This window comes from Pseudophryne corroboree, chromosome 2, assembly GCF_028390025.1.
Source record: "Pseudophryne corroboree isolate aPseCor3 chromosome 2, aPseCor3.hap2, whole genome shotgun sequence".
NCBI lineage: Eukaryota > Metazoa > Chordata > Amphibia > Anura > Myobatrachidae > Pseudophryne > Pseudophryne corroboree.
Window position 1 is genome coordinate 576,347,511 of NC_086445.1, and position 27,402 is coordinate 576,374,912.

Consider the following 27,402-nt stretch of genomic DNA (forward strand, 5'->3'; position numbering starts at 1 on the left):
ACCGCATTTGGCGAAAATATGTTGCGTGGTGCGAGGATCGGAGTGCTCCGACGGAGGAATTTCAACTGGGTCGATTCCTACATTTCCTGCAATCAGGATTGTCTATGGGTCTCAAATTGGGATCTATTAAGGTTCAAATTTCGGCCCTGTCGATTTTCTTCCAGAAAGAATTGGCTTCAGTCCCTGAAGTCCAGACTTTTGTTAAGGGAGTGCTGCATATACAGCCTCCTGTGGTGCCTCCAGTGGCACCGTGGGATCTCAATGTGGTTTTGGACTTTCTAAAATCTCATTGGTTTGAACCACTAAAAAATGTGGATTTGAAATATCTCACATGGAAAGTGACCATGCTACTAGCCCTGGCTTCGGCCAGGAGAGTGTCAGAACTGGCAGCTTTACCTTACAAAAGCCCATATCTGATTTTCCATTCGGACAGGGCGGAACTGCGGACTCGTCCGCATTTTCTCCCTAAGGTGGTGTCAGCATTTCATCTGAACCAGCCTATTGTAGTGCCTGCGGCTACAAGTGACTTGGAGGACTCCAAGTTACTGGACGTTGTCAGAGCATTGAAAATATATATTGCAAGGACAGCTGGAGTCAGAAAATCTGACTCGTTGTTTACATTGTATGCACCCAACAAGATGGGTGCTCCTGCGTCTAAGCAGACGATTGCTCGTTGGATCTGTAGCACAATCCAACTTGCACATTCTGTGGCAGGCCTGCCACAGCCTAAATCTGTAAAGGCCCACTCCACAAGGAAGGTGGGCTCATCTTGGGCGGCTGCCCGAGGGGTCTCGGCATTACAACTTTGCCGAGCAGCTACGTGGTCAGGGGAGAACACGTTTGTAAAATTTTACAAATTTGATACTCTGGCTAAGGAGGACCTGGAGTTCTCTCATTCGGTGCTGCAGAGTCATCCGCACTCTCCCGCCCGTTTGGGAGCTTTGGTATAATCCCCATGGTCCTTTCAGGAACCCCAGCATCCACTAGGACGATAGAGAAAATAAGAATTTACTTACCGATAATTCTATTTCTCGGAGTCCGTAGTGGATGCTGGGCGCCCATCCCAAGTGCGGATTATCTGCAATAATTGTACATAGTTATTGTTAACTAATTCGGGTTATTGTTGTAGGGAGCCATCTTTCAGAGGCTCCTCTGTTATCATACTGTTAACTGGGTTTAGATCACAAGTTGTACGGTGTGATTGGTGTGGCTGGTATGAGTCTTACCCGGGATTCAAAATTCCTCCCTTATTGTGTACGCTCGTCCGGGCACAGTACCTAACTGAGGCTTGGAGGAGGGTCATAGGGGGAGGAGCCAGTGCACACCACCTGATCGGAAAGCTTTACTTTTTGTGCCCTGTCTCCTGCGGAGCCGCTGTTCCCCATGGTCCTTTCAGGAACCCCAGCATCCACTACGGACTCCGAGAAATAGAATTATCGGTAAGTAAATTCTTATTATTCCAAAGTCGCAGTTGGTTCTTACAGCTCAACTGCCTCTCCTAGGCATGATCCTAGACACAGACCAGAAAAGGGTTTATCTCCCGATAGAGAAAGCTCAGGAGCTCATGACACTGGTCAGGAATCTATTAAAACCAAAACAGGTGTCAGTGCATCACTGCACTCGAGTCCTGGGAAGGATGGTGGCATCATACGAGGCCATTCCCTTCGGCAGGTTCCATGCGAGGACCTTCCAATGGGACTTACTGGACAAGTGGTCCGGATCACATCTTCAGATGCATCGGTTAATCACCCTGTCCCCCAGGGCTAGGGTGTCACTCCTGTGGTGGCTGCAGAGTTCTCACCTTCTAGAGGGACGCAGATTCGGAATTCAGGACTGGGTCTTGGTGAACACGGACGCTAGCCTCCGAGGGTGGGGAGCAGTCACACAGGGAAGAAATTTCCAAGGTCTGTGGTCAAGTCAAGAGACTTGCCTTCACATCAACATCCTGGAACTAAGGGCCGTATACAGCGCCCTACGTCAAGCGGAGCACTTGCTTCGCGACCAACCGGCTCTGATTCAGTCAGACAACATCACCGCAGTGGCTCATGTGAACCGCCAAGGCGGCACAAGGAGCAGAGTGGCGATGGCAGAAGCCACCAGAATTCTTTGCGGGGCGGAGAATCACGTAAGCGCTCTGTCAGCAGTGTTCATCCCGGGAGTGGACAACTGGGAAGCAGACTTCCTCAGCAGACACGACCTCCACCCGGGAGAGTGGGGACTTCATCAGGAAGTCTTCACACAGATCACATATCGGTGGGAACTGCCACAGCTGGACATGATGGCATCCCGCCTCAACAAAAAACTACAGAGGTATTGCGCCAGGTCAAGAGACCCTCAAGCAATAGCGGTAGACGCCCTGGTGACACCGTGGGTGATCCAGTCGGTTTATGTATTTCCTCCTCTTCCTCTCATACCAAGGTGCTGAGGCTAATAAGAAAAAGAGGAGTGAGAACAATCCTCGTTGTTCCAGATTGGCCAAGAAGGACCTGGTATCCAGATCTGCAAGAAATGCTCACAGAGGACCCGTGGCCTTCTTCCTCTAAGACAGGACCTGTTGCAACAGGGGCCCTGTCTGTTCCAAGACTTACCGGGGCTGCGTTTGACGGCATGGCGGTTGAACAGCGGATACTAGCAGAAAAGGGCATTTCGGACGAGGTCATTCCTACGCGGATAAAGGCTAGGAAGGACGTGACAGCTAAACATTATCAACGTATATGGCGAAAATATGTTTCTTGGTGTAAGGCCAGGAATGCTCCTACAGAGGAATTCCAGCTGGGCAGTTTCCTTCACTTCCTACAATCAGGAGTGAATTTGGGCCTAAAATTGGGTTCCATTAAGGTCCAGATTTCGGCCCTATCCATTTTCTTTCAAAAAGAGTTGGCTTCTTTACCAGAAGTTTAGATGTTGGTTAAGGGGAGTGCTGCATATTCAGCCTCCTTTTGTGCCTCCAGTGGCACCTTGGGATCTTAACGTGATGTTAAGTTTTCTGAAATCACACTGGTTTGAACCACTTAAAGCGGTGGAGTTAAAATATCTCACGTGGAAAGTGGTTGTGATATTAGCCTTGGCTTCGGCTAGGCGTGTGTCAGAATTAGCGGCTTTGTCACATAAAAGCCCCTATCTGGTTTTCCATATGGATAGAGCAGAATTGCGGACCCGTCCACAAGTTCTGTCAAAAGTGGTGTCATCTTTTCATATGAACCAACCTATTGTGGTGCCTGTGGCTACTCGTGACTTGGAGGATTCCGAGTTACGGGATGTGATCAGGGCTTTGAAGGTTTATGTAGCCAGAACGGCTAGAGTCAGGTAAACGGAGTCACTGTTTATCCTGTATGCATCCAACAAGCTTGGGGCGCCTGCTTCAAAGCAAACTATTGCTCGCTGGATCTGTAACACGATTCAGCAGGCTCATTCTGCGGCTGGATTGCCGCTGCCAAAATCAGTTAAAGCCCATTCCTCTAGGAACGTGGGCTCTTCTTGGGCGGCTGCCCGAGGGGTCTCTGCATTACAACTATGCCGAGCTGATACTTGGTCAGGTTCAAACACTTTTGCAAAGTTCTACAAGTTTGATACCCTGGCTGATGAGGACCTATTGTTGCTCAATCGGTGCTGCAGAGTCATCCGCACTCTCCTGCCCGTTTTGGGAGCTTTGGTATAATCCCCATGGTCCTTACGGAGTCCCCAGCATCCACTAGGACGTTAGAGAAAATAAGATTTTACTTACCGGTAAATCTATTTCTCGTAGTCCGTAGTGGATGCTGGGCGCCCGTCCCAAGTGCGGACTTCTTCTGCAATACTTGTATATAGTTATTGCTGCAATAAGGGCTATGTTATTGTTGCATCAGGGTTGAACTGATGCTCTGTTCATACTGTTGACTGGGTAAGTTTATCACAAGTTATACGGTATGATTGGTGTGGCTGGTATGAGTCTTACCCTGGATTACCAAAATCCTTTCCTTGTACTGTCAGCTCTTCCGGGCACAGTTTCTCTAACTGAGGTCTGGAGGAGGGATATAGAGGGAGGAGCCAGAGCACACCAGAATCTAAATTCTTTCTTAAAGTGCCCATGTCTCCTGCGGAGCCAGTCTATTCCCCATGGTCCTTACGGAGTCCCCAGCATCCACTACGGACTACGAGAAATAGATTTACCGGTAAGTAAAATCTTATTTTTACTATCAGTGTTGTTAGTGCTAAGAGTGTGCATCTGCATCTCTCTTCCTCCCGCATAGTTTTAGAAGCCTCAGCATGATAGCACCTCTTGATATCTTTAGTAATAGGATGTGCAGTCCAGGCACCCCCCTTTTCCAATTAGTTATAGATACCTGATTCTCTCCCTGGAATCCTACTTCTGACCACTTTCCTGACCTAATGCTTGATATTTGACAAATGTGTGTTGTAGATCACTGAATGTATAGCAACTTTATCAGTTGTAGCAAACGCATGAATGTGGTTACCTCCTAGTTTTCTAAAGAATAATGGACCGTATAGCAGTGATGGGTAACCTTTGGCACTCCAGCTGTTGTTGAACTACACATCCCAGCATGCACTGCTACAGTTTTGCTATTTGGCCATGCTAAAACTGTAGCAGGACATGTAGTTCAACAACAGCTGTAGTGCCAAAGGTTCCCCATCACTAGTATAGCACCTCTTGGAAGGTATATATTTGTATAGCTGCAATAATAGGACCCCCCCAAAAATAAATAAATAAATAAAATAAAAATATATACAGTACACATAATACTGCAAAGGAATAGGCAGAAATGGAGAACCCATTGTAAGTGGTACTTACTGTACCTATGCTTAAACACTTTAATGCATCCAGGTCCTATGTAATGTTTCTTAGGTAGTAGACTTCTAGTTTGTTAATGTACCATAACTCTCTAAAATGAGAAGAGCTTGCTGTTATTGAGTAGTATATATATATTTTTTTATATAAATTGTGTAAAGGTTTGAAAGTACTAAAGAACTTGGTTAAACTGATTTAATTTTTTTTGCCACTACTGACAATTGTCGTAAAATTCATTTGTCCCAAGGTCCTCCACCGACCAACCTCTTCCAACCTCCGCGGCGTCCTGGCTTGGGAACACTTGGAAAACCAATTAGGCTTTTGGCCAACCACTTCCAGGTGCAAATACCGAAGATTGATGTTTATCATTATGATATAGACATTAAGCCTGAGAAAAGGCCCAGAAGAGTCAACAGGTGAGGAGATGATTTAACAATTTTGTAGCTTGAATTTTCTGCACAACGTTTTAATACTTCCTTTTTTTTTTTTCAATCTGGTTTTGTTTAGGGAGGTGGTTGACACAATGGTGCGTCACTTCAAGATGCAAATATTTGGTGACCGCCAGCCAGGATATGATGGAAAGAGGAATATGTACACTGCGCATCCGCTGCCAATTGGGAGGGACAGGGTGAGTGCAAGCATTAAGCTACATTTCTGGACTACTGAACTTCCCATTGGACATAGCCAGAGGCGTATTGGACACTTAACGTGGCTCTACAAAAACCTGTGAAAGTCGCCTCATAGGTGTGACCAAATCATAATCCACATCATTATCCCTTGCCTTCTGAGTGTTAGGTGACTGATGCAGCAAGCCTTTTGCAGTTGTAAGGCGAACACAAGTAAGCAGAATCAGAACATGCAACGTCCGCAAATGATCCATAAAATTGTAACAACTAGTTTTATTGTGACAAATAGGGGGGAATGTAATTGTTTCCCACGCCGATAGCTCCCATCTAAAGTAATGGAAGCTATTTATTGTTTGGGCGACCAGCATTCTGTAATCTGAAATGCAGGGGATTAGCTGAGTTAAGCAGTTTCTCCCATGTTAAAAATCCCCAAAGCCCTATTTTGGGCAGATGCTTGCTCTCACTTCTGGAGGGTGCAAGTAGAAATCTGTGTTAAGTGATGGGTGCACAAAGCAATGGACTAGCTACCAGTCACTTTAGTCTGGAGCTTTGGATGCCCAAAACAATCCAGTTCACTGCGTAGAGTATGAAAACAATGTATTTTCACTGATGTTAAAGGTCATTGTCAAGCTTCTAGCATGGTTTTAGGAATAATTATATGGTATGTGAAAATGCATATTGTACACAGCAGTGACAGATTTGGGGAAATTCAAATGTTTGAAAAGTCAGTTGGGTGTTTTTCCCCCCCCCCTATCTAATAGACAGGAAAAAATAGACACCCAAACAACTTTTCAAACATTTGAATTTCCGCCATTGTGTGCTAACAGATTCACTGTAAAGTCTCTATAGTTACAGTAAGAAGAAAATCTCTTAACACTGTTACTTCAAATTGTCATATCATGCATTGTACACAAGATTTTATTGTTTAATTCATTACATTACCTACTTTCTGCAGGTTGATCTGGAAGTGACTCTCCCAGGTGAGGGCAAAGACCAGACTTTCAAAGTGACCATTCAATGGGTGTCAGTTGTGAGTTTGCAGCTTCTCTTGGAAGCATTAGCAGGACATCTGAGTGAGGTTCCTGAAGACTCTGTGCAGGCTCTTGATGTCATCACCCGTCACCTGCCGTCTATGAGGTATTGTAATTTAACTTTAGGCATAGACAGGTTATAATCTAACATAGTTTAGTGATGGAACCTTACATAAATTGAAGGGGCGGAATTCAAATGTTTTCCACCGGCAACCAGTATATGGCGCCCAAATGGACCTATTCAATTATAGCTCAGTTCGGGTGCGATGGCTGTTGGCTGCTGCATTTCACCCCGCACCACCGGTGAAGGGGGCAAGCTGAAATGCGCGAAAAGTGGCCCATTTGGGAGACCAAATTGCACTTTTTCGTGATTGCGCCCTGCACTTTGAGTTTAGCTGCTTGATGTAGCTAAAGTCGACCTCTATGGGTGTGTTCAAATGACACAATTGCATATCGCCCCTGCTAGCTCTTGTCATTTTTTTATGGGAGATCGGGCGCAATAATCGAATACCGCCTGAGGTCTTCAAAGTGAAATCAGTATTATGGTTTTCATTTTTTTAAAGCTTGAGGTAAATAGTTTGTACAATACATATTTTTCCTTTTCAATGCTTCATGGCAGCCCTTTACAATGAAAAGATTGGTGGATTAGAAAAAAAATAGACAACTCACCCTAAGATGGTATATAATGCTTTTCCTCTATCAACTTTTCTGGTCTCTAAGCCAGTTAGATCTGGTAGTATTTATATGTTTACAAAAAAAAAACTTCTCATGTTTCAAACTGAAGTATGGGCTAGCTACTGGGGACACCAGTCTGCTTCCATTGGTAGCAAATATGATTGTAAATTAAAAATAGTCTTGATGAAAGGTTATGATCTGCGCATACACAGTATCATTAAAGTGCCAGGCAGGCTGAAAAGGGAACTAGAACAGCTCAGTTATGACAAGTGTACAGTTCCTTGCATGGGTTGGGTATGATATCCAGGCAGTCGATCCAGATAGTCAGAATACAGATAGTGGGATCCTGACGGACCAAATCCTGATGGGTTGCGGTAAGTACTATTACCCTAATCCTAACCTCCCCCCTAGTGCCTAACCCTAAGTCTAGTACTTTCCTTTGGGATCCCACTGTTGGTAGTATTGACTTCTGTGATCCTGAACGCATCCTATGTATATAGAGTAAACTCTACCCGTAATAAGGGCGGCTGCACAGTTTGACCTTACTTAGCTGAAAGATACCCATTTGAGGTTAGCCTTTCAGTTAGGGATGTTTTTCAAATGGTGTTCTACTATTTAGTTAGAATCATGACCCTCTTCTTTTTTTTTTTTATTCAATATATGGATATGAAGGATAACAGGCGACAACAATATATAATCGTGGGTTTTGATGGATCTTGTTCTGCTGATAATGGAAATGTCTTTTATACGAAGTGCAGTTCTCTGACTAAAAGTGACAGATGTATAGGTAAAGGGAATGTGCTTTCAAAAAGCCTCTGAGGTCTACAGGACGTATGTTGAAGTCTGGCATATCCTCAGTGGCCACAGCTGTAAGATTACTGATATCGAGAAGAAAGTGAATGGACAGTTCCTGTAAAATATGGGAATTATATAAATAGGTATATAATTCCTGTGTGGAGCTTCTTTATTCACCCTTGCTCCAACAAGATCCATGGCAAAAAGAGTAGTGGCTTAAAGAACATAGATTGTGCCCCTGGGCAGCAATTGCCTACAGTAAAAACAACTTGTCAAGTCTACTATCAGTGGTGCTCTTTTTATTTATTTTTTTATTTCTCTAACGTCCTAGTGGATGCTGGGAACTCCGTAAGGACCATGGGGAATAGACGGGCTCCGCAGGAGACTGGGCACTCTAAGAAAGATTTAGGACTACCTGGTGTTCACTGGCTCCTCCCCCTATGACCCTCCTCCAAGCCTCAGTTAGATTTCTGTGCCCGGCCGAGCTGGATGCACACTAGGGGCTCTCCTGAGCTCCTAGAAAGAAAGTATAGTTTAGGTTTTTTATTTTCAGTGAGACCTGCTGGCAACAGGCTCACTGCATCGAGGGACTAAGGGGAGAAGAAGCGAACCTACCTAAGTGGTGGTAGCTTGGGCTTCTTAGGCTACTGGACACCATTAGCTCCAGAGGGATCGAACACAGGACCCGACCTCGTCGTCCGTTCCCGGAGCCGCGCCGCCGTCCCCCTTACAGAGCCAGAAGCAAGAAGGTGGTCCGGAAAATCGGCGGCTGAAGACTTCTGTCTTCTCCAAGGTAGCGCACAGCACTGCAGCTGTGCGCCATTGCTCCTCATGCACACCACACACTGCGGTCACTGATGGGTGCAGGGCGCTGGGGGGGGGCGCCCTGAGCAGCAATACTAACACCTTGGCTGGCAAACTGGCACCATATATAGCCCCAGGGGCTATATAGGTGCTTTTTAACCCCTGCCAGAACTTTTACATTAGCGGGAGAAAGCCCGCCGAAAAAGGGGCGGAGCCATCTCCCTCAGCACACTGGCGCCATTTTTCCCTCTCGGCTTCGCTGGAAGTAAGCTCCCTGGCTCTCCCCTGCAGTCCTGCACTACAGAAAAGGGTAAAAAAGAGAGGGGGGGGCACAAATTAGGCGCAGTATAACTATATTATGCAGCTATAAAGGGAAAACACACTTCTATAGGTGATATCCCTGTGATATATAGCGCTCTGGTGTGTGCTGGCATACTCTCCCTCTGTCTCCCCAAAGGGCTTTGTGGGGTCCTGTCCTCTGTAAGAGCATTCCCTGTGTGTCTGCTGTGTGTCGGTACTGCTGTGTCGACATGTATGAGGAGGAAAATGATGTGGAGGCGGAGCAAATGCCTGTGAATGTGATGTCACCCCCTGCGGGGTCGACACCTGTGTGGCTGGACTTATGGAAGGAATTGCGTGAAAGTGTCAACTCCTTACACAAAAGGTTTGACGACATAGGACAGCCGGCTACACAGCTTGTGCCTGTTCCAGCGTCTCAAATGTCATCAGGGGCTTTAAAACGCCCGCTAACTCAGGTGACAGATACAGACGTCGACACGGATACCGACTCCAGTGTCGACGATGATGAGACTAGTGTACCCTCCAATAGGTCCACCCGTTACATGATTGAGGCAATGAAAAATGTTTTACGTATTTCTGATAATACCCCAGGTACCACAAAAAAGGGTATTATGTTTGAGAAAAAACTACCAGTAGTTTTTCCTGCATCTGAGGAATTAAATGAGGTGTGTGAGGAAGCGTGGACTTCCCCTGATAAGAAATTGATAATTTCAAAACGATTATTGGCAGCGTACCCTTTCCCGTTAGAGGATAGGTCACGTTGGGAAACACCCCCTAGGGTAGATAAGGCGCTGACACGCTTATCAAATAAGGTGGCACTATCGTCTCCGGATACGGCCACCCTGAAGGAACCTGCTGATAGAAAGCAGGAGGCTACCCTAAAAGCTATTTACACACACGGGCATTATATTACGACCAGCGATTGCATCAGCTTGGATGTGCAGTGCTGCTGCTGCGTGGTCAGATTCCCTGTCAGATAATATCGATACCATGGATAGGGACATTATTTTGCTGACGATTGAGCATATAAAAGATGCAGTCTTATACATGCGTGATGCACAGAGGGATATTTGCCGGCTGGCATCAAGAATAAGCGCTATGTCCATTGCCGCCAGAAGGGGGTTATGGACTCGGCAATGGGCTGGCGATGCCGTCTCAAAGCGGCACATGGAGGTTTTGCCATATAAGGGGGTGGAACGGTTTGGGGATGGTCTTTCGGACCTCGTGTCCACAGCTGCTGCTGGGAAATCGACCTTTTTGCCACAGGCTGCCCCACAGCAAAAGAAAGCACCGTATTATCAGGTACAGTCCTTTCGGCCCCAGAAAAGCAAGAGGGCTAGAGGCTCATCCTTTCTGCCGAGAGGCAAAGGTAGAGGAAAAAAGCTGCAACACACAGCTAGTTCCCAAGAGCAGAAGTCCTCCCCTGCGTCCGGTAAGTCCACAGCATGACGCTGGGGCTGCTCAGGCGGACCCGGGTACGGTGGGGGCCCGTCTCAAAAATTTCAGCACACAGTGGGCTCTCACAGGTGGATCCCTGGGTCCTTCAAGTAGTACTTCAGGGGTACAGACTGGACTTTGAGAGGTCTCCCCCCCCCCCCCCCCCCCCCCACCCCCCGCCGTTTCCTAAAATCTGCCTTACCGGCAACTCCCTCTGCCAGGGAGGCAGTGTTGGTGGCTATTCAAAAACTGTATTCACAGCAAGTGATTGTCAAGGTACCCCTCCTTCAGCAAGGAAAGGGTTACTATTCCACAATGTTTGTGGTACCGAAACCGGACGGTTCGGTGAGACCCATCTTAAATTTAAAATCCTTGAACACTTATATCAAAAGGTTCAAGTTCAAGATGGAATCGCTCAGGGCGGTTATTGCGAGCCTGGAGGAGGGGGACTACATGGTCTCCCTGGACATCAAGGATGCGTACCTACATGTCCCGATTTACCCTCCTCACCAGGAGTACCTCAGATTTGTGGTACAGGACTGTCACTATCAGTTCCAGACGCTGCCGTTTTGGTTATCCACGGCACCGAGGGTCTTTACCAAGGTAATGGCCGAAATGATGATACTCCTTCGCAAGAAAGGAGTTTCAATTATCCCGTACTTGGACGATCTCCTGATAAAGGCGAGGTCCAAGGAACAGTTGATAGTAGGGGTAGCACTTGCTCGGGAAGTGCTACAACAGCACGGCTGGATTCTCAATATTCCAAAGTCACAGCTGGTCCCGACGACACGTCTTCTGTTCCTGGGAATGATTCTGGACACAGACCAGAAAAGAGTGTTTCTTCCAGTGGAAAAAGCCGAGGAGTTGTCATCTCTAGTCAGAGACATCCTAAAACCGGGACAGGTGTCGGTACATCAATGCACACGAGTCCTGGGAAAAATGGTAGCTTCGTACGAAGCAATTCCATTCGGAAGGTTCCACGCAAGGACTTTCCAGTGGGACCTGTTGGACAAATGGTCCGGGTCCCATCTCCAGATAAAACAGCGGATAACCCTATCAGCAAGAACCAGGGTGTCGCTGCTGTGGTGGCTGCAGACGGCTCATCTACTAGAGGGCCCCTGATTCGGAATACAGGACTGGGTCCTGGTGACCAAGGATGCCAGCCTTCGGGGCTGGGGGGCAGTCACACAGGGAAGAAATTTCCAAGGACTGTGGTCAAATCAGGAGATTTCACTTCACATAAATATTCTGGAGCTAAGGGCCATTTACAATGCCCTAAGTCAAGCAAGACCCCTGCTTCAGAACCGGCCGGTGCTGATCCAGTCAGACAACATCACGGCGGTCGCCCATGTAAACAGACAGGGCGGCACAAGAAGCAGGAGGGCAATGGCAGAAGCCACAAGGATTCTCCGACGGGCAGAGAATCATGTGTTAGCACTGACAGCAGTATTCATTCTGGGAGTGGACAACTGGGAAGCAGACTTCCTCAGCAGGCACGACCTCCACCCGGGAGAATGGGGACTTCATCCAGAAGTTTTCCGAATGCTGGTCAACCGTTGGGAAAAACCACAGGTGGACATGATGGCGTCCCGCCTAAACAAAAAGCTAAAAAGGTATTGCGCCAGGTCAAGGGGACCCTCAGGCGATCGCTGTGGACGCTCTAGTGACACCGTGGGTGTACCAGTCGGTTTATGTGTTTCCTCCTCTGCCCCTCATACCCAAGGTACTGAGAATAATAAGAAGGCGAGGAGTAAGAACTATTCTCGTGGCTCCGGATTGGCCAAGAAGGACTTGGTACCCGGAACTTCAAGAGATGCTTGCAGAGGACCCTTGGCCTCTGCCGCTCAGACAAGACCTGCTGCAGCAGGGACCCTGTCTGTTCCAAGACTTACCGCGGCTGCGTTTGACGGCATGGCGGTTGAACGCCGGATCCTGAAGGAAAAAGGTATTCCGGAGGAAGTCATCCCTACCCTGATCAAAGCCAGGAAGGATGTCACCGCAAAGCATTATCACCGCATTTGGCGGAAATATGTTGCTTGGTGTGAGGCCAAGAAGGCCCCAACGGAGGAATTTCAACTGGGTCGTTTCTTACACTTCCTGCAAGCAGGTGTGACTTTGGGCCTCAAATTGGGGTCCATTAAGGTCCAGATCTCGGCCCTGTCGATTTTCTTCCAGAAAGAACTGGCTTCACTGCCTGAAGTTCAGACTTTTGTCAAGGGAGTCTTGCATATTCAGCCTCCTTTTGTGCCCCCAGTGAAACCTTGGGATCTCAATGTGGTTTGGAATTTCTAAAATCACATTGGTTTGAGCCACTTAAGACTGTGGATTTAAAATATCTCACGTGGAAAGTGGTTATGTTGTTGGCTCTGGCTTCAGCCAGACGGGTGTCAGAATTGGCGGCTTTGTCCTGTAAAAGCCCCTATCTGATTTTCCATATGGATAGGGCAGAGTTGAGGACTCGTCCTCAGTTTGTCCCGAAGGTGGTGTCAGCTTTTCACTTGAACCAACCTATTGTGGTGCCTGCGGCTACTAGGGACTTGGACGATTCCAAGTTTCTGGACGTAGTCAGGGCCCTGAAAATTTATGTTTCCAGGACGGCTGGAGTCAGGAAAACTGACTCGCTGTTTGTTCTATATGCACCCAACAAGCTGGGTGCACCTGCTTCTAAGCAGTCTATCGCGCGCTGGATTTGTAGCACTATTCAGCTGGCGCATTCTACGGTGGGACTACCGCAGCCTAAAAATGTGAAAGCCCATTCCACAAGGAAGGTGGGCTCATCTTGGGCGGCTGCCCGAGGGGTCTCGGCTTTACAACTTTGCCGAGCTGCTACTTGGTCAGGGGCTAACACGTTTGCAAAATTCTATAAATTTGATACCCTGGCTGAGGAGGACCTGGAGTTCTCTCATTCGGTGCTGCAGAGTCATCCGCACTCTCCCGCCCGTTTGGGAGCTTTGGTATAATCCCCATGGTCCTTACGGAGTTCCCAGCATCCACTAGGATGTTAGAGAAAATAAGAATTTACTCACCGGTAATTCTATTTCTCGTAGTCCGTAGTGGATGCTGGGCGCCCATCCCAAGTGCGGATTGTCTGCAATACTTGTACATAGTTATTGTTACAAAAATCGGGTTGTTATGGCGAGCCATCTGTTCAGAGGCTCCATTGTTATCATACTGTTAACCGGGGTTCCTATCACGAGTTATATGGTGTGATTGGTGTGGCTGGTATGAGTCTTACCCGGGATTCAAAATCCTTCCTTATTGTGTCAGCTCTTCCGGGCACAGTGTCCTAACTGAGGCTTGGAGGAGGGTCATAGGGGGAGGAGCCAGTGCACACCAGGTAGTCCTAAATCTTTCTTAGAGTGCCCAGTCTCCTGCGGAGCCCGTCTATTCCTTATGGTCCTTACGGAGTTCCCAGCATCCACTACGGACTACGAGAAATAGAATTACCGGTGAGTAAATTCTTATTTTTTTTTTTTTAAAAGATAAATTGTTGTCCATCTTTCTAAAGTACACTGGAGGGAAGTCAAACAGATTACAAACAGATTACATCGAGTGAAGGTCCAAGTATTCATATTCGCCGTAATCTCACCACCTCATTAATGGGATAAACTCTGAAGACCATACTATAGACAAGGTTAGACATAGCTGCGAGTCGAAGAGACTTTCGAGGGGTATTGAGTAAAGCTCCTAAATTGAGACTAGAAGTGCCTCTAAGTGGATTTTGGTATATGCTGAGCGTGAGAGTAGCCAATCGGATATATACAGTATCTAAAAAAGATGGCATTTAGAAAGGCTGTGTTTCTGGGATTGCCAGTCTACCCTGAGAACATTGTAAACTGAGTTTAACCTTAGAAATACAGGCCCTTTCCTAACCAAATAAATTTTGAAGAGGCGGATTAAAAACAGTTTTTTTTTATTATCTTATCTTACATTTAAAAAAAAAAAAAGTTTCAGGAAGTTTTTCAGGTTCTGGATCATGGCATATCACTTACAATTTACTTTATTGACCTTTGTACGGAAAACTTGGTAGGGGAAAGGGTGAAGCTATGGCTTTGTTTGGATTACATCTTGGAAAGATGAGGAACAATGCAAGTGATAATATTTTTACAGATGCATGGCCTCATTGTGAACAGGACAAGGAGTTGCCACAATCACAAACAAATTTTCTGTGTGTAAGTAGATACCATATATGTAGAACAAGGTAATGGTTGTAAAAATTGGGTACTAAAATATAGTACCTGGCACGGCAATTACAGTATTTCCAATTACAAACGTAGGAAAGGGCTTCACCACATGGATGGTCTTTCGCAAGATGGCAAATTTGCAGTCTTAACTGAACTAACCCTGTAGGATGAGTCACCTTCCCCTTATAAGTGAGGAAGATTAACACTTCCATGATATATTAGATTTTATAGGACGTTTATGTAAATGGTGGGTTTCTAAAATAAAAATAAAAAACATTTCACACATCCTTTATTTGCTACAGGTTGAGCTTTGCAAAGGTCTTGTCTTATACACATTCGAGGTACAGCTGTTGGCGCAAAGTGTTATTCTTTTTGGAGATCAAATTGGTCTTAAAAGAATTGATGGTTTGTTTCTTCCAAGCAGTGAAGAGACTTTAACCCTTAGTTTACTTATGGCCTTTTGGGATTTCAATCCTATTGCTTGATGTACTGATGGGTTGGAACCAATACAGAATGGGTGACACTGAAAGCTGTGTTTTCTGGTGGTAATTACTTCTGCCATAAGGTTTGCAGAGTTGCAAGCGTCATGGTGCAATGTACCCTATATAAATACATTCAAGGTTCTTAGGTTCAATCCAACTCTCTTGCCTGTAGCAGTTGCTACATTTTATCTTAACCACTAGGTTGCTTTTCCATCTTTAGACCAACACTCAGTGAAGGGAAAAGAAACTGCATTCACTAAACTTTTTAAGGGTATTAACTGAAAACCAGTAAACCATTCCAAAATAATTTCTGATATGCCATTCCCCCTACCATGGAAGCCATTTCCTGAGGTATTAGGGAAGTAATTATGCAGGTTTATAAGAAAGGTGGGCTTAAGGTGCCAAACATACAAAGAACTCTCTTTACTTAGTGATGGCAACTTTTTGGGCATAGATGACTCGGGACTAAGGCCTGTGACCGTTTTGCAAAGCAGCAGGCAAGACATCTGTCTATCTTCTCTAGCTACTACCATTTACACATATCCTCAACTGACTCTTGGTTAGGGAGACATGTTCTCTTCACAACTGCTTACATAAAACAAGATTTTGGTTCTTACCTTTTTTTTCTTTGATGCCATGGCGGACACTGGAGAGATGATCAAGTATAGCTGGTGCTGGAGGAGTCTGGACACTAAAGAGTTAACTTTTAAGGCAGCGCAGGCTCCTCTTCCCCTATGCATAGGTCAGGCAGTTTTCACTTAGCACAGGCCAGAGAGGCAGAGTAGAGGATAAAACATACACCTAAACATGTAGCAGTGGCCTGTTATAATGCAAATGCAAGCTAATAAAACCAGGAGAGAACGTGCGTGCATCCATTGTCCTCAATGTCTTCAGCGAAACAGATTAATCAGGTAAGAACCATAATCTTTTTATTTTAATTTTTTGCCTTAGGGGATACTGGAGAGCTCCTAAGCTGCACAGAGGACCCTATGATCAAAACTAGTGGCTCTGGAGTCAAACCGTAGGAACGGGTAAGAGTGTGCTGAAGACCAAGTGGCGGCCCTGTAAGTGTTCTATGCCGAGGCCCCACACTGGGTCGCCTACGAGAACCTGACTGACCTGGTAGAGTGGGTGGCAACCAAATGAGGTCAGCTAACGTGTGCGCTTGATATGACTTCCCAAATCCATTGAGCAATGGTTTTCTTGGAAGCAGGACAACCTCTCTTTACTGTTGAATAGATGACAATCTGAAGGCAAAGTTCCTTAGACCATTTGAAAAGCTATCACATCATCTAAGTACTTGAAAGATGCCTGGGGAAACCACTGGTTCAATGAAAGGACTTAACCACATTCTCTTGATCAATATCAAGTTTGTAGACAACTTTCAGAAGTAAAGATAGGGTAGTTTGTAAAACAGACCTGTCTGAATGAAAAACCAGAATGGAGATTTGAGATAAGGCACAGAGTTCTGAAAACTGGTAGGCCAAAGAATTGACTAAAAGAAAAATTACAATATTTTAGACTTAAGCCATTTGAGGCCCACTGACTTCAGGGGCTCAAAGGGAGAATAGTTGACTGGATGCACAACCAGAGGTTGAATGTGGAGGACTCCCTGGAGAAATGTCTAAATAACTTTAACAGTCGTCGAACATCTATGAAAATAAACGGAAATTGCAGAAACCTGGACAGACCCAAATCTAATCTGTTTGCAAGAAAGACAAAATCTTTGCAATACCGAAGATTTCTGGTTTAAATTTCTGCCGAACACACCAAGAGAAATAGGTTCTCCAAACTCTGGTATTCTCTAGCTGAAGTCTGTCTCTGCGCACAGAGAAAGGTATTAATTGGTGTGTCCGCAGCCACCCTGTCAAAGCCAGACATTCCTGATCCAGGCAAGTGATGTCAATTATTACCTTTAAACATAAAGCTATATACTAATACCGTGGAGCCGTTATGGCCGCTAGACCACGTGCACGTGCTACGCACTTTGTACGCTATTTGCGTACAGAGTCCTGCACGTGGTACGCACTTGGCGTACCTGCGCTGTGTACGGATTACACACAGCGGGCGCACACACAGTGGTTAACCTTTTAAACCTTGCTAATGAAACACAGTGAGGATATACTTATACTCTAAAACCTTAATAACCAAGTACCGAAAAGATGTAACGATTAGATCCTTCTAAGCAATGTGTATGGTGTTAGAACAATTGAGGCACTAAGAAGAGCCCTTAGCAATAAACAGTGAAAACACAAGACCTGGTTTGGATTTAAAACCGCAGCAGTTCTAACACTGCCGTGGATTGTTTAGAGAAAAAGGGGAAACACAGTACAAGTTATACACTACAAACTAACAGAGAAATCTAAACAGAATAACCGAATATATATGAACAATAGCGAACAATCGCAAACAAGAGCGGACAGAATGAGAACACAATGAGAACAAATGGCGAACAAAATGGCTGCAGAGAATAATACATACGTGGGGATGATTCGCAAGCGCGTCCTAAATCCAGCCCTCAGCATTCACAGAGAAAGCCTTCAGAGAGAGTGAGTGACTGGACAGCAAGTGGTGGTCTTTATATACACAACATACATTCACAACACAATGGTCCCTACAATCTCATTGTTCATTGGACACATGAATGTGTCTCCACATTATAGCAAAGGTCATAGGTGGATTTGAACAGGTGGGCTGTGTCTTTCTCCAACTGCTCTGGTGGGAGGTATCCTCCGGATTCCCGCCGCATGTGTAATTTACAACAAATACAATTAATGTTCATAAACTACTTTTTGTACATAACTATACGCAGGAGCGAGCGATCCTTTCCTAACTAGCATCGGAATGTTACTCATAAAATACCCTACAGCTGGATACTAAACACCATCTTTCAACCTTTGTCTGACCCTTCCTATCATGCAAAGAGGAATCTCTCTGTCCAGGACCAGTTTAAACTAAATATACTTACTGACATTGTCTAGGGGAATATTTACTAAAATATACGCTATATGGGTTAAATATGTTTTGATTGAGTCGCACGCTAGACGCTTACAAACTCTACCGTAAATGCGCATACACCGTGCGTGATCGCCGGAGCGATCTTACGCAAATTGCGGATATGTGCACGCACGGCAGAGCGTGTGCACGTGCAGCGGGCATGTGCATGAGGGGTTAGTACAAGGCATATGTATCAGGATATTTTTCGACTTTGACACAAGGTCCTTGGGAGAGAAGGCCTGAGAGGGAGCTGCTATCAACACGTGTGTGAGACCAGCATACCACGCCCTCTAAGGCCAGTCCACAGCTACATGAGTGATGGTGCCACAGTCAGTTTCATCTTTCGAATCACCTGTGTAGAAAAGACATCACGGGGAAGATGTACAGAAAAAGTTCCAAAGCCATTAGTTCTATGGACGGATGACCCCCAACAGTACACCATTTGATGGAAAACATCTCGTTAAAGAGACCTTTCCCAAAGATTGACATTGTGACAGCTGAGCTAGTCGACCTCCTAGTTGTCCACACCTGCGATGTAAACTGCGAACAGGATTGGGATAAACCGTTCTGCTCGTCACAGGATTCTTCAGAGTTCCTCCATTGACTGGTGGTTTCTTATGCCGGCTAGATTTATGTAGATATTCTCTATGCGGACCTTGACTTGATGGCCTTGGAGAAGGGGTTGTGCCTGACACAAAGCTATGTACATCACCCAAAGCTCTAATGGGTTTATGGGAAGTCAAGACTCCCTGTCTGTCCAGCGCCTTTGAAAAGTCACCTCCTTTGTGACTGCCTCCCTGCTTCTGAGGCTGGCATCTGCTGTGAGAACCCATTGCTGAACCAGAAATTGGTGACTCTTTTCCAGGTAAGACAAAGAAATCACGAGACCTGATCTGAAGAAAGAGACATTTTACTTGGACATAAGTTATGCCTTGAAGATCCTGAAATGGAGCTGGGCAAAAGCAACTATGTCGATGGAAGACTCCATCTTTTCTAGGACATGTGGATTGATGCACAGATACTCTTTATATGGAGGAAGGATTGAGACAATCTTGTCCCGGAGAGAAACATTCATAGAACCTGGGTGTCCACGAGGGTTCCCAGGGTGCACCACTTGCTGAGCCTGTTTCAAACTGGACTTGTGCCAGTTGACAAGCTAATTGTGGGATTGAAGAAGCTGAATCCATGGACATAAGGAAATCACCCTGGTTCCATGGAATAAAGAATGGACCAGAGAGAATGTTTTGAATTTGGGAGCTTCAAGATTAACATTCATGGACTTCAAAGTGAGTATCAGCCGTAAGGAACCATCTGGTTTCCCAATGAGGAATAGGCTTGAATTGAAACTGGCTCCTCTTTGATTTGGAGGGAAATAGACCAATGGTTAAAAAGACTGGCCCTATTTCACCATACTCCTGAATCTAAGAATCAGACGTAGCTTTCCACCATTCATCACAAAACAATTGCAGGCTGTCTCCCACCCTCGGTATTACCAGGTGGGAGTCTGTTTTTCTGCGGGCTTGTGTCTGGTCCATGGCTTTCCACTTTGGGAGGAGGAAGTGTGACCATGAACGAAAGGCTGGAACATAGGAATGTATGGACTGGAAAAGAGGAACCTTTAGTTTAGCGGCAAGATCCCCTACTTAGAGGCAACAGCAGAAGAAATAATTGTATCCAGTTCAGGTCCAAAAAGGATCTCACCATTGATAGGGATAGACTCTAGAGACTTTTTAAATCCCCTGTCTGCCTGCCTAGTGTGACGCCAGAGGGCTCTTCTGGCTGCCGCCGCAGATGTCTAAATCCGAACTGAAAGAATACTGGCGTATAAAAACTAATTTCCTAGATAGGCTGCTGCCTCCCAGACCTTATCTACTGTTGACAGCTGTTCAGAGAAAGTCTTCCCTGAATGAAGACCTTCGTACATTGAGTCAGCCCATTTCCCCAAATGCAGGTCTCATGGACGTGTCTGCAGCCCAAAAAAATAGCTTTGAGAAAAACTTCCAGTTTTCTATTGTAACATCTTTCAGTGAGGCCACATTTGGCAGAGGAAGGGTGGTAGCCTTAGCCAACTAAGTTATGGGAGTGCCCACCAATGAAGGCGCATCCTCTTTGGATCTATCCAATGAAGGGAGAGGGTAAAAAGACAAATCTGGAACCATTTTTCTTGTGCTCACTCATTCTGAGTAGATGTCACTTGGTTGTTTAAACAGCAGAACAGATCGAACTCCTGCCGTTAAGGCTTTCACATGTATGGTACTAGTACCTCTACACGAACAGCGGACATCAGTGGATCAGATTGTGCTTGAAATCCTCCTAGGAGGAGGAAGCTTCAGAATGTTATTCATACCCACTCCCCTTCAATCAGGTTAACTGTCGCTTTGCCCTAGTACCTGGACTGCAGTAATGCAGTGGAGTAGGAAACCGAGCCCACCATGGTCCAAAACAGAGGGCATAAGTGTATCCTGCCATTTCTAACAGGAGAGGGACTTCGAAAAAGTACCACAGATCTGGCATTTCCCTTTAAAAGACACGGAATTTGATAGCAGATAACACAACTTGGCCCATCTAGCCTGCAAGGTCATGTACATACAAGTAATCTCACTGGACACCGTAGTGTGAGAGAACAGAAATTAGTGGTATCTGAACCATAACAGAGGGCAGTACCCTACCCACAGTAAATAACAATTCGTTAAGCCTTTCTAAACAAATACAAAAAGGGAAAAGAAAATATAGACCAATGTGTTTCTTTCCTTCTAAAAAAAACAAAACAAAAAAGCACTCACGTTTAAGCAAAGTGGAAAGCTAACGGAGTTTGCCTGAAACTGCCATAGGGTTCCTGCCACTTACCATTGGATTCATTTTTGAACACTAAGGTTGCATAAATGTAAGTGCTGGATTTTTGTGGCTTTAAAATAAAAAAAAGATATATATAAAAAAATAAATAAATATATATATATATATATATATACCACCATGCAGCACTTAATTATACCAATCAGCACCTGTTGTGTGCTGAAAATAAAAAAACACATTCCTTTAATCTGTGTGAGCAAGACCGTTCAGCACGAGGAAACAGTCTTTAAATAAGAGGGCGTTCTATCATGCATGGAACGTTTTAATATAAACAATATTCACATTTAAGAACAGATACAGTACACTGCTCGTACCCAATGTAAAAGCTCTGGACTTAAAACCACATGGTATAAGAGACACCGTCACAGTGTACATCCAATTACCGCCTGCCACGCTGGGATCATAGATCACACCGCCACTTGTCTGTAGCCGGCAGCACGCCGGGATGGGAGCCGCAGGAGGACGGAGGGGAGAGTACACCAGATGAAAGCCGCGTCAGCACACCACGCTTTCCACAACCGGTTTCGTCAGAGACTTCGTCGGGAGACTGGTGTTGCTGACGCCAAGAACAAATTTTTACACAATGCGACTAATTAGCAGCACACAGGTGTAAATCAGATAACAAACATATGTACACATAATTACAGAGATCTCGGTACATAAAAAAAAAGCATTTTCCAGCTGGCACAATCCTTTCTAAACTCATAAACATTAAACCGGACACTTGTTAAAATATAACAATATATAGCAAAGCCTGAGTTGAAACATTATTTTAACTATTAGAGCACCAGTATTATTCCTACAGACATGCAATAAATACAAATACATTACTGACACAGGGATACATTACTCTGATGACCAGTTTAAATTGGATTAACTTTCAATACAGGAAACTAAAACTTGGTGGCACATTTCGGGTTTAGAGAACTATTTAAAATGTGGGAGGATCCTGCGTGGATTAAGGATAAATAAAAACCCTACAATGGGTCATGATCATGCTAAATTCATGAAAGATTGGTACAGAATTTTGGATGAATGTGCGTTTGAGTTGATGAGATTGCTTGTATTTGAAAAGGAAAAGATTTTGAAGGAAGTGGAAAAACTGGCTTTGTTGGATGTTGAATTAAATTATGTAAAAACTACAGATCGATTTTTATCAGTGAAATCAGAAATGGATAAAAAGGTTTCAGATATTGAGGAGAAAATAATTTTTACTAAATCCTGTAAATTTCAAAGAGATTAAATGGATTATGAAAGGGACCAGGTGCGCACGTGGCACATTAAAAATGGCCAGAATGCGATTTAATAGATATGTTAGACCTGGCTTTAACAGACGACCTACGTATTATAGAAATGTAAAAAATGTGGAGTCAAATTTTGAGGGTACAAACGATCATCCCTATAGGATGAATACGCGATGTAATGGTGATGATAATCACTGGCAAACACCATGGCGAACAGCGACATTTGTTAAAACCCCCACCAGACAAGGTAGACCATTTTTAGTTCACAGGAATTTGTTTCAACCATTGCGTAATCACGTTGATGCAAAATTTTCTTAATTGTTTTTTGAGCAGAAGCCAGGGATGTGCACGAACGAGTCAGAGACCAAATAGAAAACCCTCACACCCCCATGGCACAGAAAAGGCGATGGGGGGAAAAAAGAGGAAAAATAGCTGCCAGAAACGGAAACAAAAATAAGAAACCTCAGATAGTAACAGAAGTTAGTATTTTTAACCTTTCTAAGGTCACTCTTTCCTCAGCTGAAACTCAAGTCCTCAAAAAGGGACTGTCGTATTCTCCCATATGTGGGATAAATAAATTTCAGTTATACACAGACCTTAATTTATATATTAGAAATCTTACCTAAAAACGTAATTTTTTGAGGAAGAATGATGCTGTAGTGAAAAACTGGGAGACAGAGAACGGAAGATCCAACTCGGGTTTAAAATTAAAAAGTACTTTTTACCCCGTTGAGTGAAAAGGCCCCTATATTGATATGTTTTCTAATTTGGTTAAAAAAGGAACACTGCAATTCCGTATGATATGGGTATATCTGCCATTAGAAAGGTCCTTGAATGTGATAGTACTGTGTCTGATGTGAAAATTAACTTCATTTAAATTTTGTTCTTAAATATAATTATCTTTCGTTCCTTGATGAATGGTACATTCACGTGTTTGGCACGGCGATGGGCACAGTTTGTGCGCCAAGTCTTGCCAACATCTATATGGGTGAGTGGGAAACCTGCATCACAGAGGATTTAAGGAAAGGTGATTTTTTTTTATAAGCGGTTTATAGATGATATATTGATAGTGTGGGACGCTGATAAACAACAATTTGATAGTTTTATGGAGATTATTAATGTAAATGTCTATAATCTCAGATTCACATCCAAGTTTGGTGGAAAGAAAATAGAATTTCTAGATTTAATGTTTGACACTGAAAATTTTGGGAATGATAAAACTGTTCAAACGTATACCTATTTTCTCTGACGTCCTAGTGGATGCTGGGAACTCCGTAAGGACCATGGGGAATAGCGGCTCCGCAGGAGACAGGGCACATCTAAAGAAAGCTTTAGGATCACCTGGTGTGCACTGGCTCCTCCCCCTATGACCCTCCTCCAAGCCTCAGTTAGATTTTCTGTGCCCGACGAGAAGGGTGCACACTAGGGGCTCTCCTGAGCTCTTTGTGAAAGTTTTAGTTTAGGTTTATTATTTTCAGTGAGACCTGCTGGCAACAGGCTCACTGCATCGAGGGACTAAGGGGAGAAGAAGCGAACTCACCTGCGTGCAGAGTGGATTGGGCTTCTTAGGCTACTGGACATTAGCTCCAGAGGGACGATCACAGGTTCAGCCTGGATGGGTCACCGGAGCCGCGCCGCCGGCCCCCTTACAGAGCCAGAAGAGCGAAGAGGTCCGGAAAAATCGGCGGCAGAAGACTTTCCTGTCTTCAGATAAAGGTAGGCGCACAGCACCGCAGCTGTGCGCCATTGCTCTCAGCACACTTCACACTCCGGTCACTGAGGGTGCAGGGCGCTGGGGGGGCAGCGCCCTGAGACGCAATAAATCGATAGAAAACCTTTTATGGCTAAAATAAATGCATCACATATAACTCCTGGGCTATATGGATGCATTTAACCCCTGCCAAAACATACAAGAAAACGGATGATAAGGACGCCGAGAAAGGGGCGGAGCCTATCTCATCAGCACACTGGCGCCATTTTCCGTCACAGCTCAGTTGGAGGGAAGCTCCCTGGCTCTCCCCTGCAGTCACTACACTACAGAAAGGGGTTAAAAAAGAGAGGGGGGCACAAATTAGGCGCAGTATAAACAATACAGCAGCTATAAAGGGAAAAACACTTATATAAGGTTATCCCTGTATATATATAGCGCTCTGGTGTGTGCTGGCAAACTCTCCCTCTGTCTCCCCAAAGGGCTAGTGGGGTCCTGTCCTCTATCAGAGCATTCCCTGTGTGTGTGCTGTGTGTCGGTACGTTTGTGTCGACATGTATGAGGAGAAAAATGATGAGGAGACGGAGTAGAGTGTCTGTAATAGTGTTGTCACCCCCTGGGGGGTCGACACCTGAGTGGATGTACTGTTGAAATTGCGTGACAGTGTCAGCTTTGTATAAAAGACAGTGGTTGACATGAGACAGCCGGCTACTCAGCTTGTGCATGTCCAGACGTCTCATACAGGGGCTCTAAAGCGCCCGTTACCTCAGATACAGACGCCGACACGGATACTGACTCCTGTGTCGACGGTGAAGAGACAACCGTGATTTCCAATAGGGCCACACATTGCATGATTGAGGCAATGGAAAAAGTTTACACTCTTCTGATAATATAAATACCACCAAAAAAAAGGGGTATTATGTTTGGTGAGGAAAAACTTCCTGTAGTTTTCCTGAATCTGAGAAATAAAATGAGGTGTGTGATGATGCGTGGGTTTCCCCCCGATAACAATTGATAATTTCTAAAAAGTTATTGGCAGTATACCTTTTCCCGCCAGAGGTTAGGGTGCGTTGGGAAACACCCCCTAGGGGGGATAAGGCGCTCACACGCTTGTACAAGGGCTCTACCCTCTCTGGAGATGGCCGCCCTTAAGGATCCTGCTGATAGAAAGCAGGAGGGTATCCTAAAATGTATTTACACACTGGTGTTATACTGCGACCAGCAATCGCCTCAGCCTGGATGTGCAGTGCTGGGTTGGCGTGGTCGGATTCCCTGACTGGAAATATGATATCCTAGATAAGGACAGTATATTATTGCCTATAGAGCAATTAAAAGATGCATTTCTATATATGCATGATGCACAGCGGAATATTTGCCGACTGGCATCAAGTATAAGTGCGTTGTCCAATTATACCAGTAAAGTGGTCAGGTGATGCGGATTCCAAACGGCATTTGGAAGTATTGCCTTAAAAGAGGGGATGTACCCCAGGTCGCCTCTCAAAATAAGACGCCGTATTATCAGGCGCAGGCCTGGTTGGCAAGCGGACAAAAGGGTTCCTCTTTTCTGCTCGTGACAGAGGGAGAGGAAAATGGCTGCAGAGATCAGCCAGTTCCAAGGAACAGAAACTCTTTTCCGCCTCTGCCAAGCCCTCAGTATGACGCTAGGGCTTTACAAGTTCAGGCACGGTGGGGTCCCGTTCTCAATGAATTTCAGTGCGCAGTGGGCTCACTCGCAAGTAGACCCCTGGATCCTTCTGGTAATATTTCAGGGGTACAAATTGGAATTCGAGACGTATCCCCCTCGCCGTTTCCAAAGGTCTGTTTTACCGACGTCTCCCGCTGACAGGGAGGCAGTTTTGGAAACCATTCACAAGCTGTATTCCCAGCAGGTGATGATCAAGGTACCCCTCCTGCAACAGGGAACGGGGTATTATTCCACACTATTGTGGTACCGAAGCCAGACGGCTCGGGGAGACCGATTTTAAAATCTAAAATCTTTGAACACTTGCATACAGAGGTTCAAATTCAAAATTGAGTCACTCAGAGCAGTGATTGCAAACCTGGAAGAAGGGGACTACATGATGTCTCGGGACATCAAGGATGCTTACCTTCAGGTCAAAATTTACCCTTCTCACCAAGGGTATTTCAGGTTATGGTACAGAACTGTCACTATCAGTTCGGACGCTGCCGTAGGGATGGTCCACGGCACCCCGGGTCTTTACTGAAGTAATGACCGTAATGATGATATTCCTTCGAAGGAAGGGAATTTTAGTTATCCGTTACTTGGACGATTCCCTGATAAGGGTAAGATCCAGGGAACAGTTGGAGATCGGTGTAACACTATATCAGGTAGTGTTGCGGCAGCACGATTGGATTCTCAATATTCCAAAATCGCAGCTGGTTCCGACGTCTTGTCTTCTGTTCCTAGGGATGATCCTGGACACAGTCCAGAAAGAAGGTGTTTCTCCCGGAGGAGAAAGCCAGGGAGTTATCCGAGCTAGTCAGGAACCTCCTAAAACCGAACCAAGTTTCAGTGCATCAATGCACAAGGGTTCTGGGTAAAAATGGTGGCTTCCTACGAAGCAATCCCATTCGGCAGATTCCACGCAAGACTTTCCAGTGGAACCTACTGGACAAATGGTCCGGGTCGCATCTTCAGATGCTTCAGCGGATAACCCTGTCACCGGGGACAAGGGTATCCCTCCTGTGGTGGTTGCAGAGTGCTCATCTTCTAGAGGGCCGCAGATTCGGCATTCGGGACTGGGTCCTGGTGGCCACGGATGCCAGCCTGCGAGGCTGGGGAGCAGTCACACAGGGAAGGAATTTCCAAGGATTATGGTCAAGCCTGGAGACATCTCTTCATATAAACATTCTGGAACTAAGGGCCATTTACAATGCCCTAAGTCAAGCGAAACCCCTGCTTCAGGGTCAGGCGGTATTGATCCAATCGGACAACATCACGTCAGTCGCCCACGTAAACAGACAGGGCGGCACGGGAAGCAGGGGGGCAATGGCAGAAGCTGCAAGGATTCTTCGCTGGGCGGAAAATCATGTGATATCACTGTCAGCAGTGTTCATTCCGGGAGTGGACAACTGGGAAGCAGACTTCCTCAGCAGACACGACCTTCACCCGGGAGAGTGGGGACTTCACCCAGAAGTCTTCCACCTGATTGTAAACCGTTGGGAAAAACCAAAGGTGGACATAATGGCGTCCCGTCTAAACAAAAAACTAGACAGATATTGCGCCAGGTCAGGGGACCCTCAGGCAATAGCGGTGGACGCTCTGGTAACACCGTGGGTGTACCAGTCAGTGTATGTGTTCCCTCCTCTGCCTCTCATACCAAAAGTACTGAGAATCATAAGAAGGAGAGGAGTAAGAACTATACTCGTGGTTCCGGAGTGGCCAAGAAGGACTTGGTATCCGGAACTTCAAGAGATGCTCACGGACGAACCGTGGCCTCTACCTCTAAGAAAGGACCT

General features: G+C 45.5%; 1 protein-coding gene across 1 annotated transcript in view; it reads left to right on the forward strand.

Annotated features, from left to right (window-relative positions):
* Positions 1-27,402, forward strand: part of LOC135002199 (protein argonaute-4) — a 223,367-nt gene that overhangs the window by 31,631 nt on the left and 164,334 nt on the right. The window contains exons 2-4 of the mRNA XM_063951647.1: positions 5,034-5,202; positions 5,294-5,414; positions 6,368-6,549. Coding sequence (XP_063807717.1) covers positions 5,034-5,202; positions 5,294-5,414; positions 6,368-6,549 — 472 coding nt within the window. The remainder of the gene's footprint in view (positions 1-5,033; positions 5,203-5,293; positions 5,415-6,367; positions 6,550-27,402) is intronic.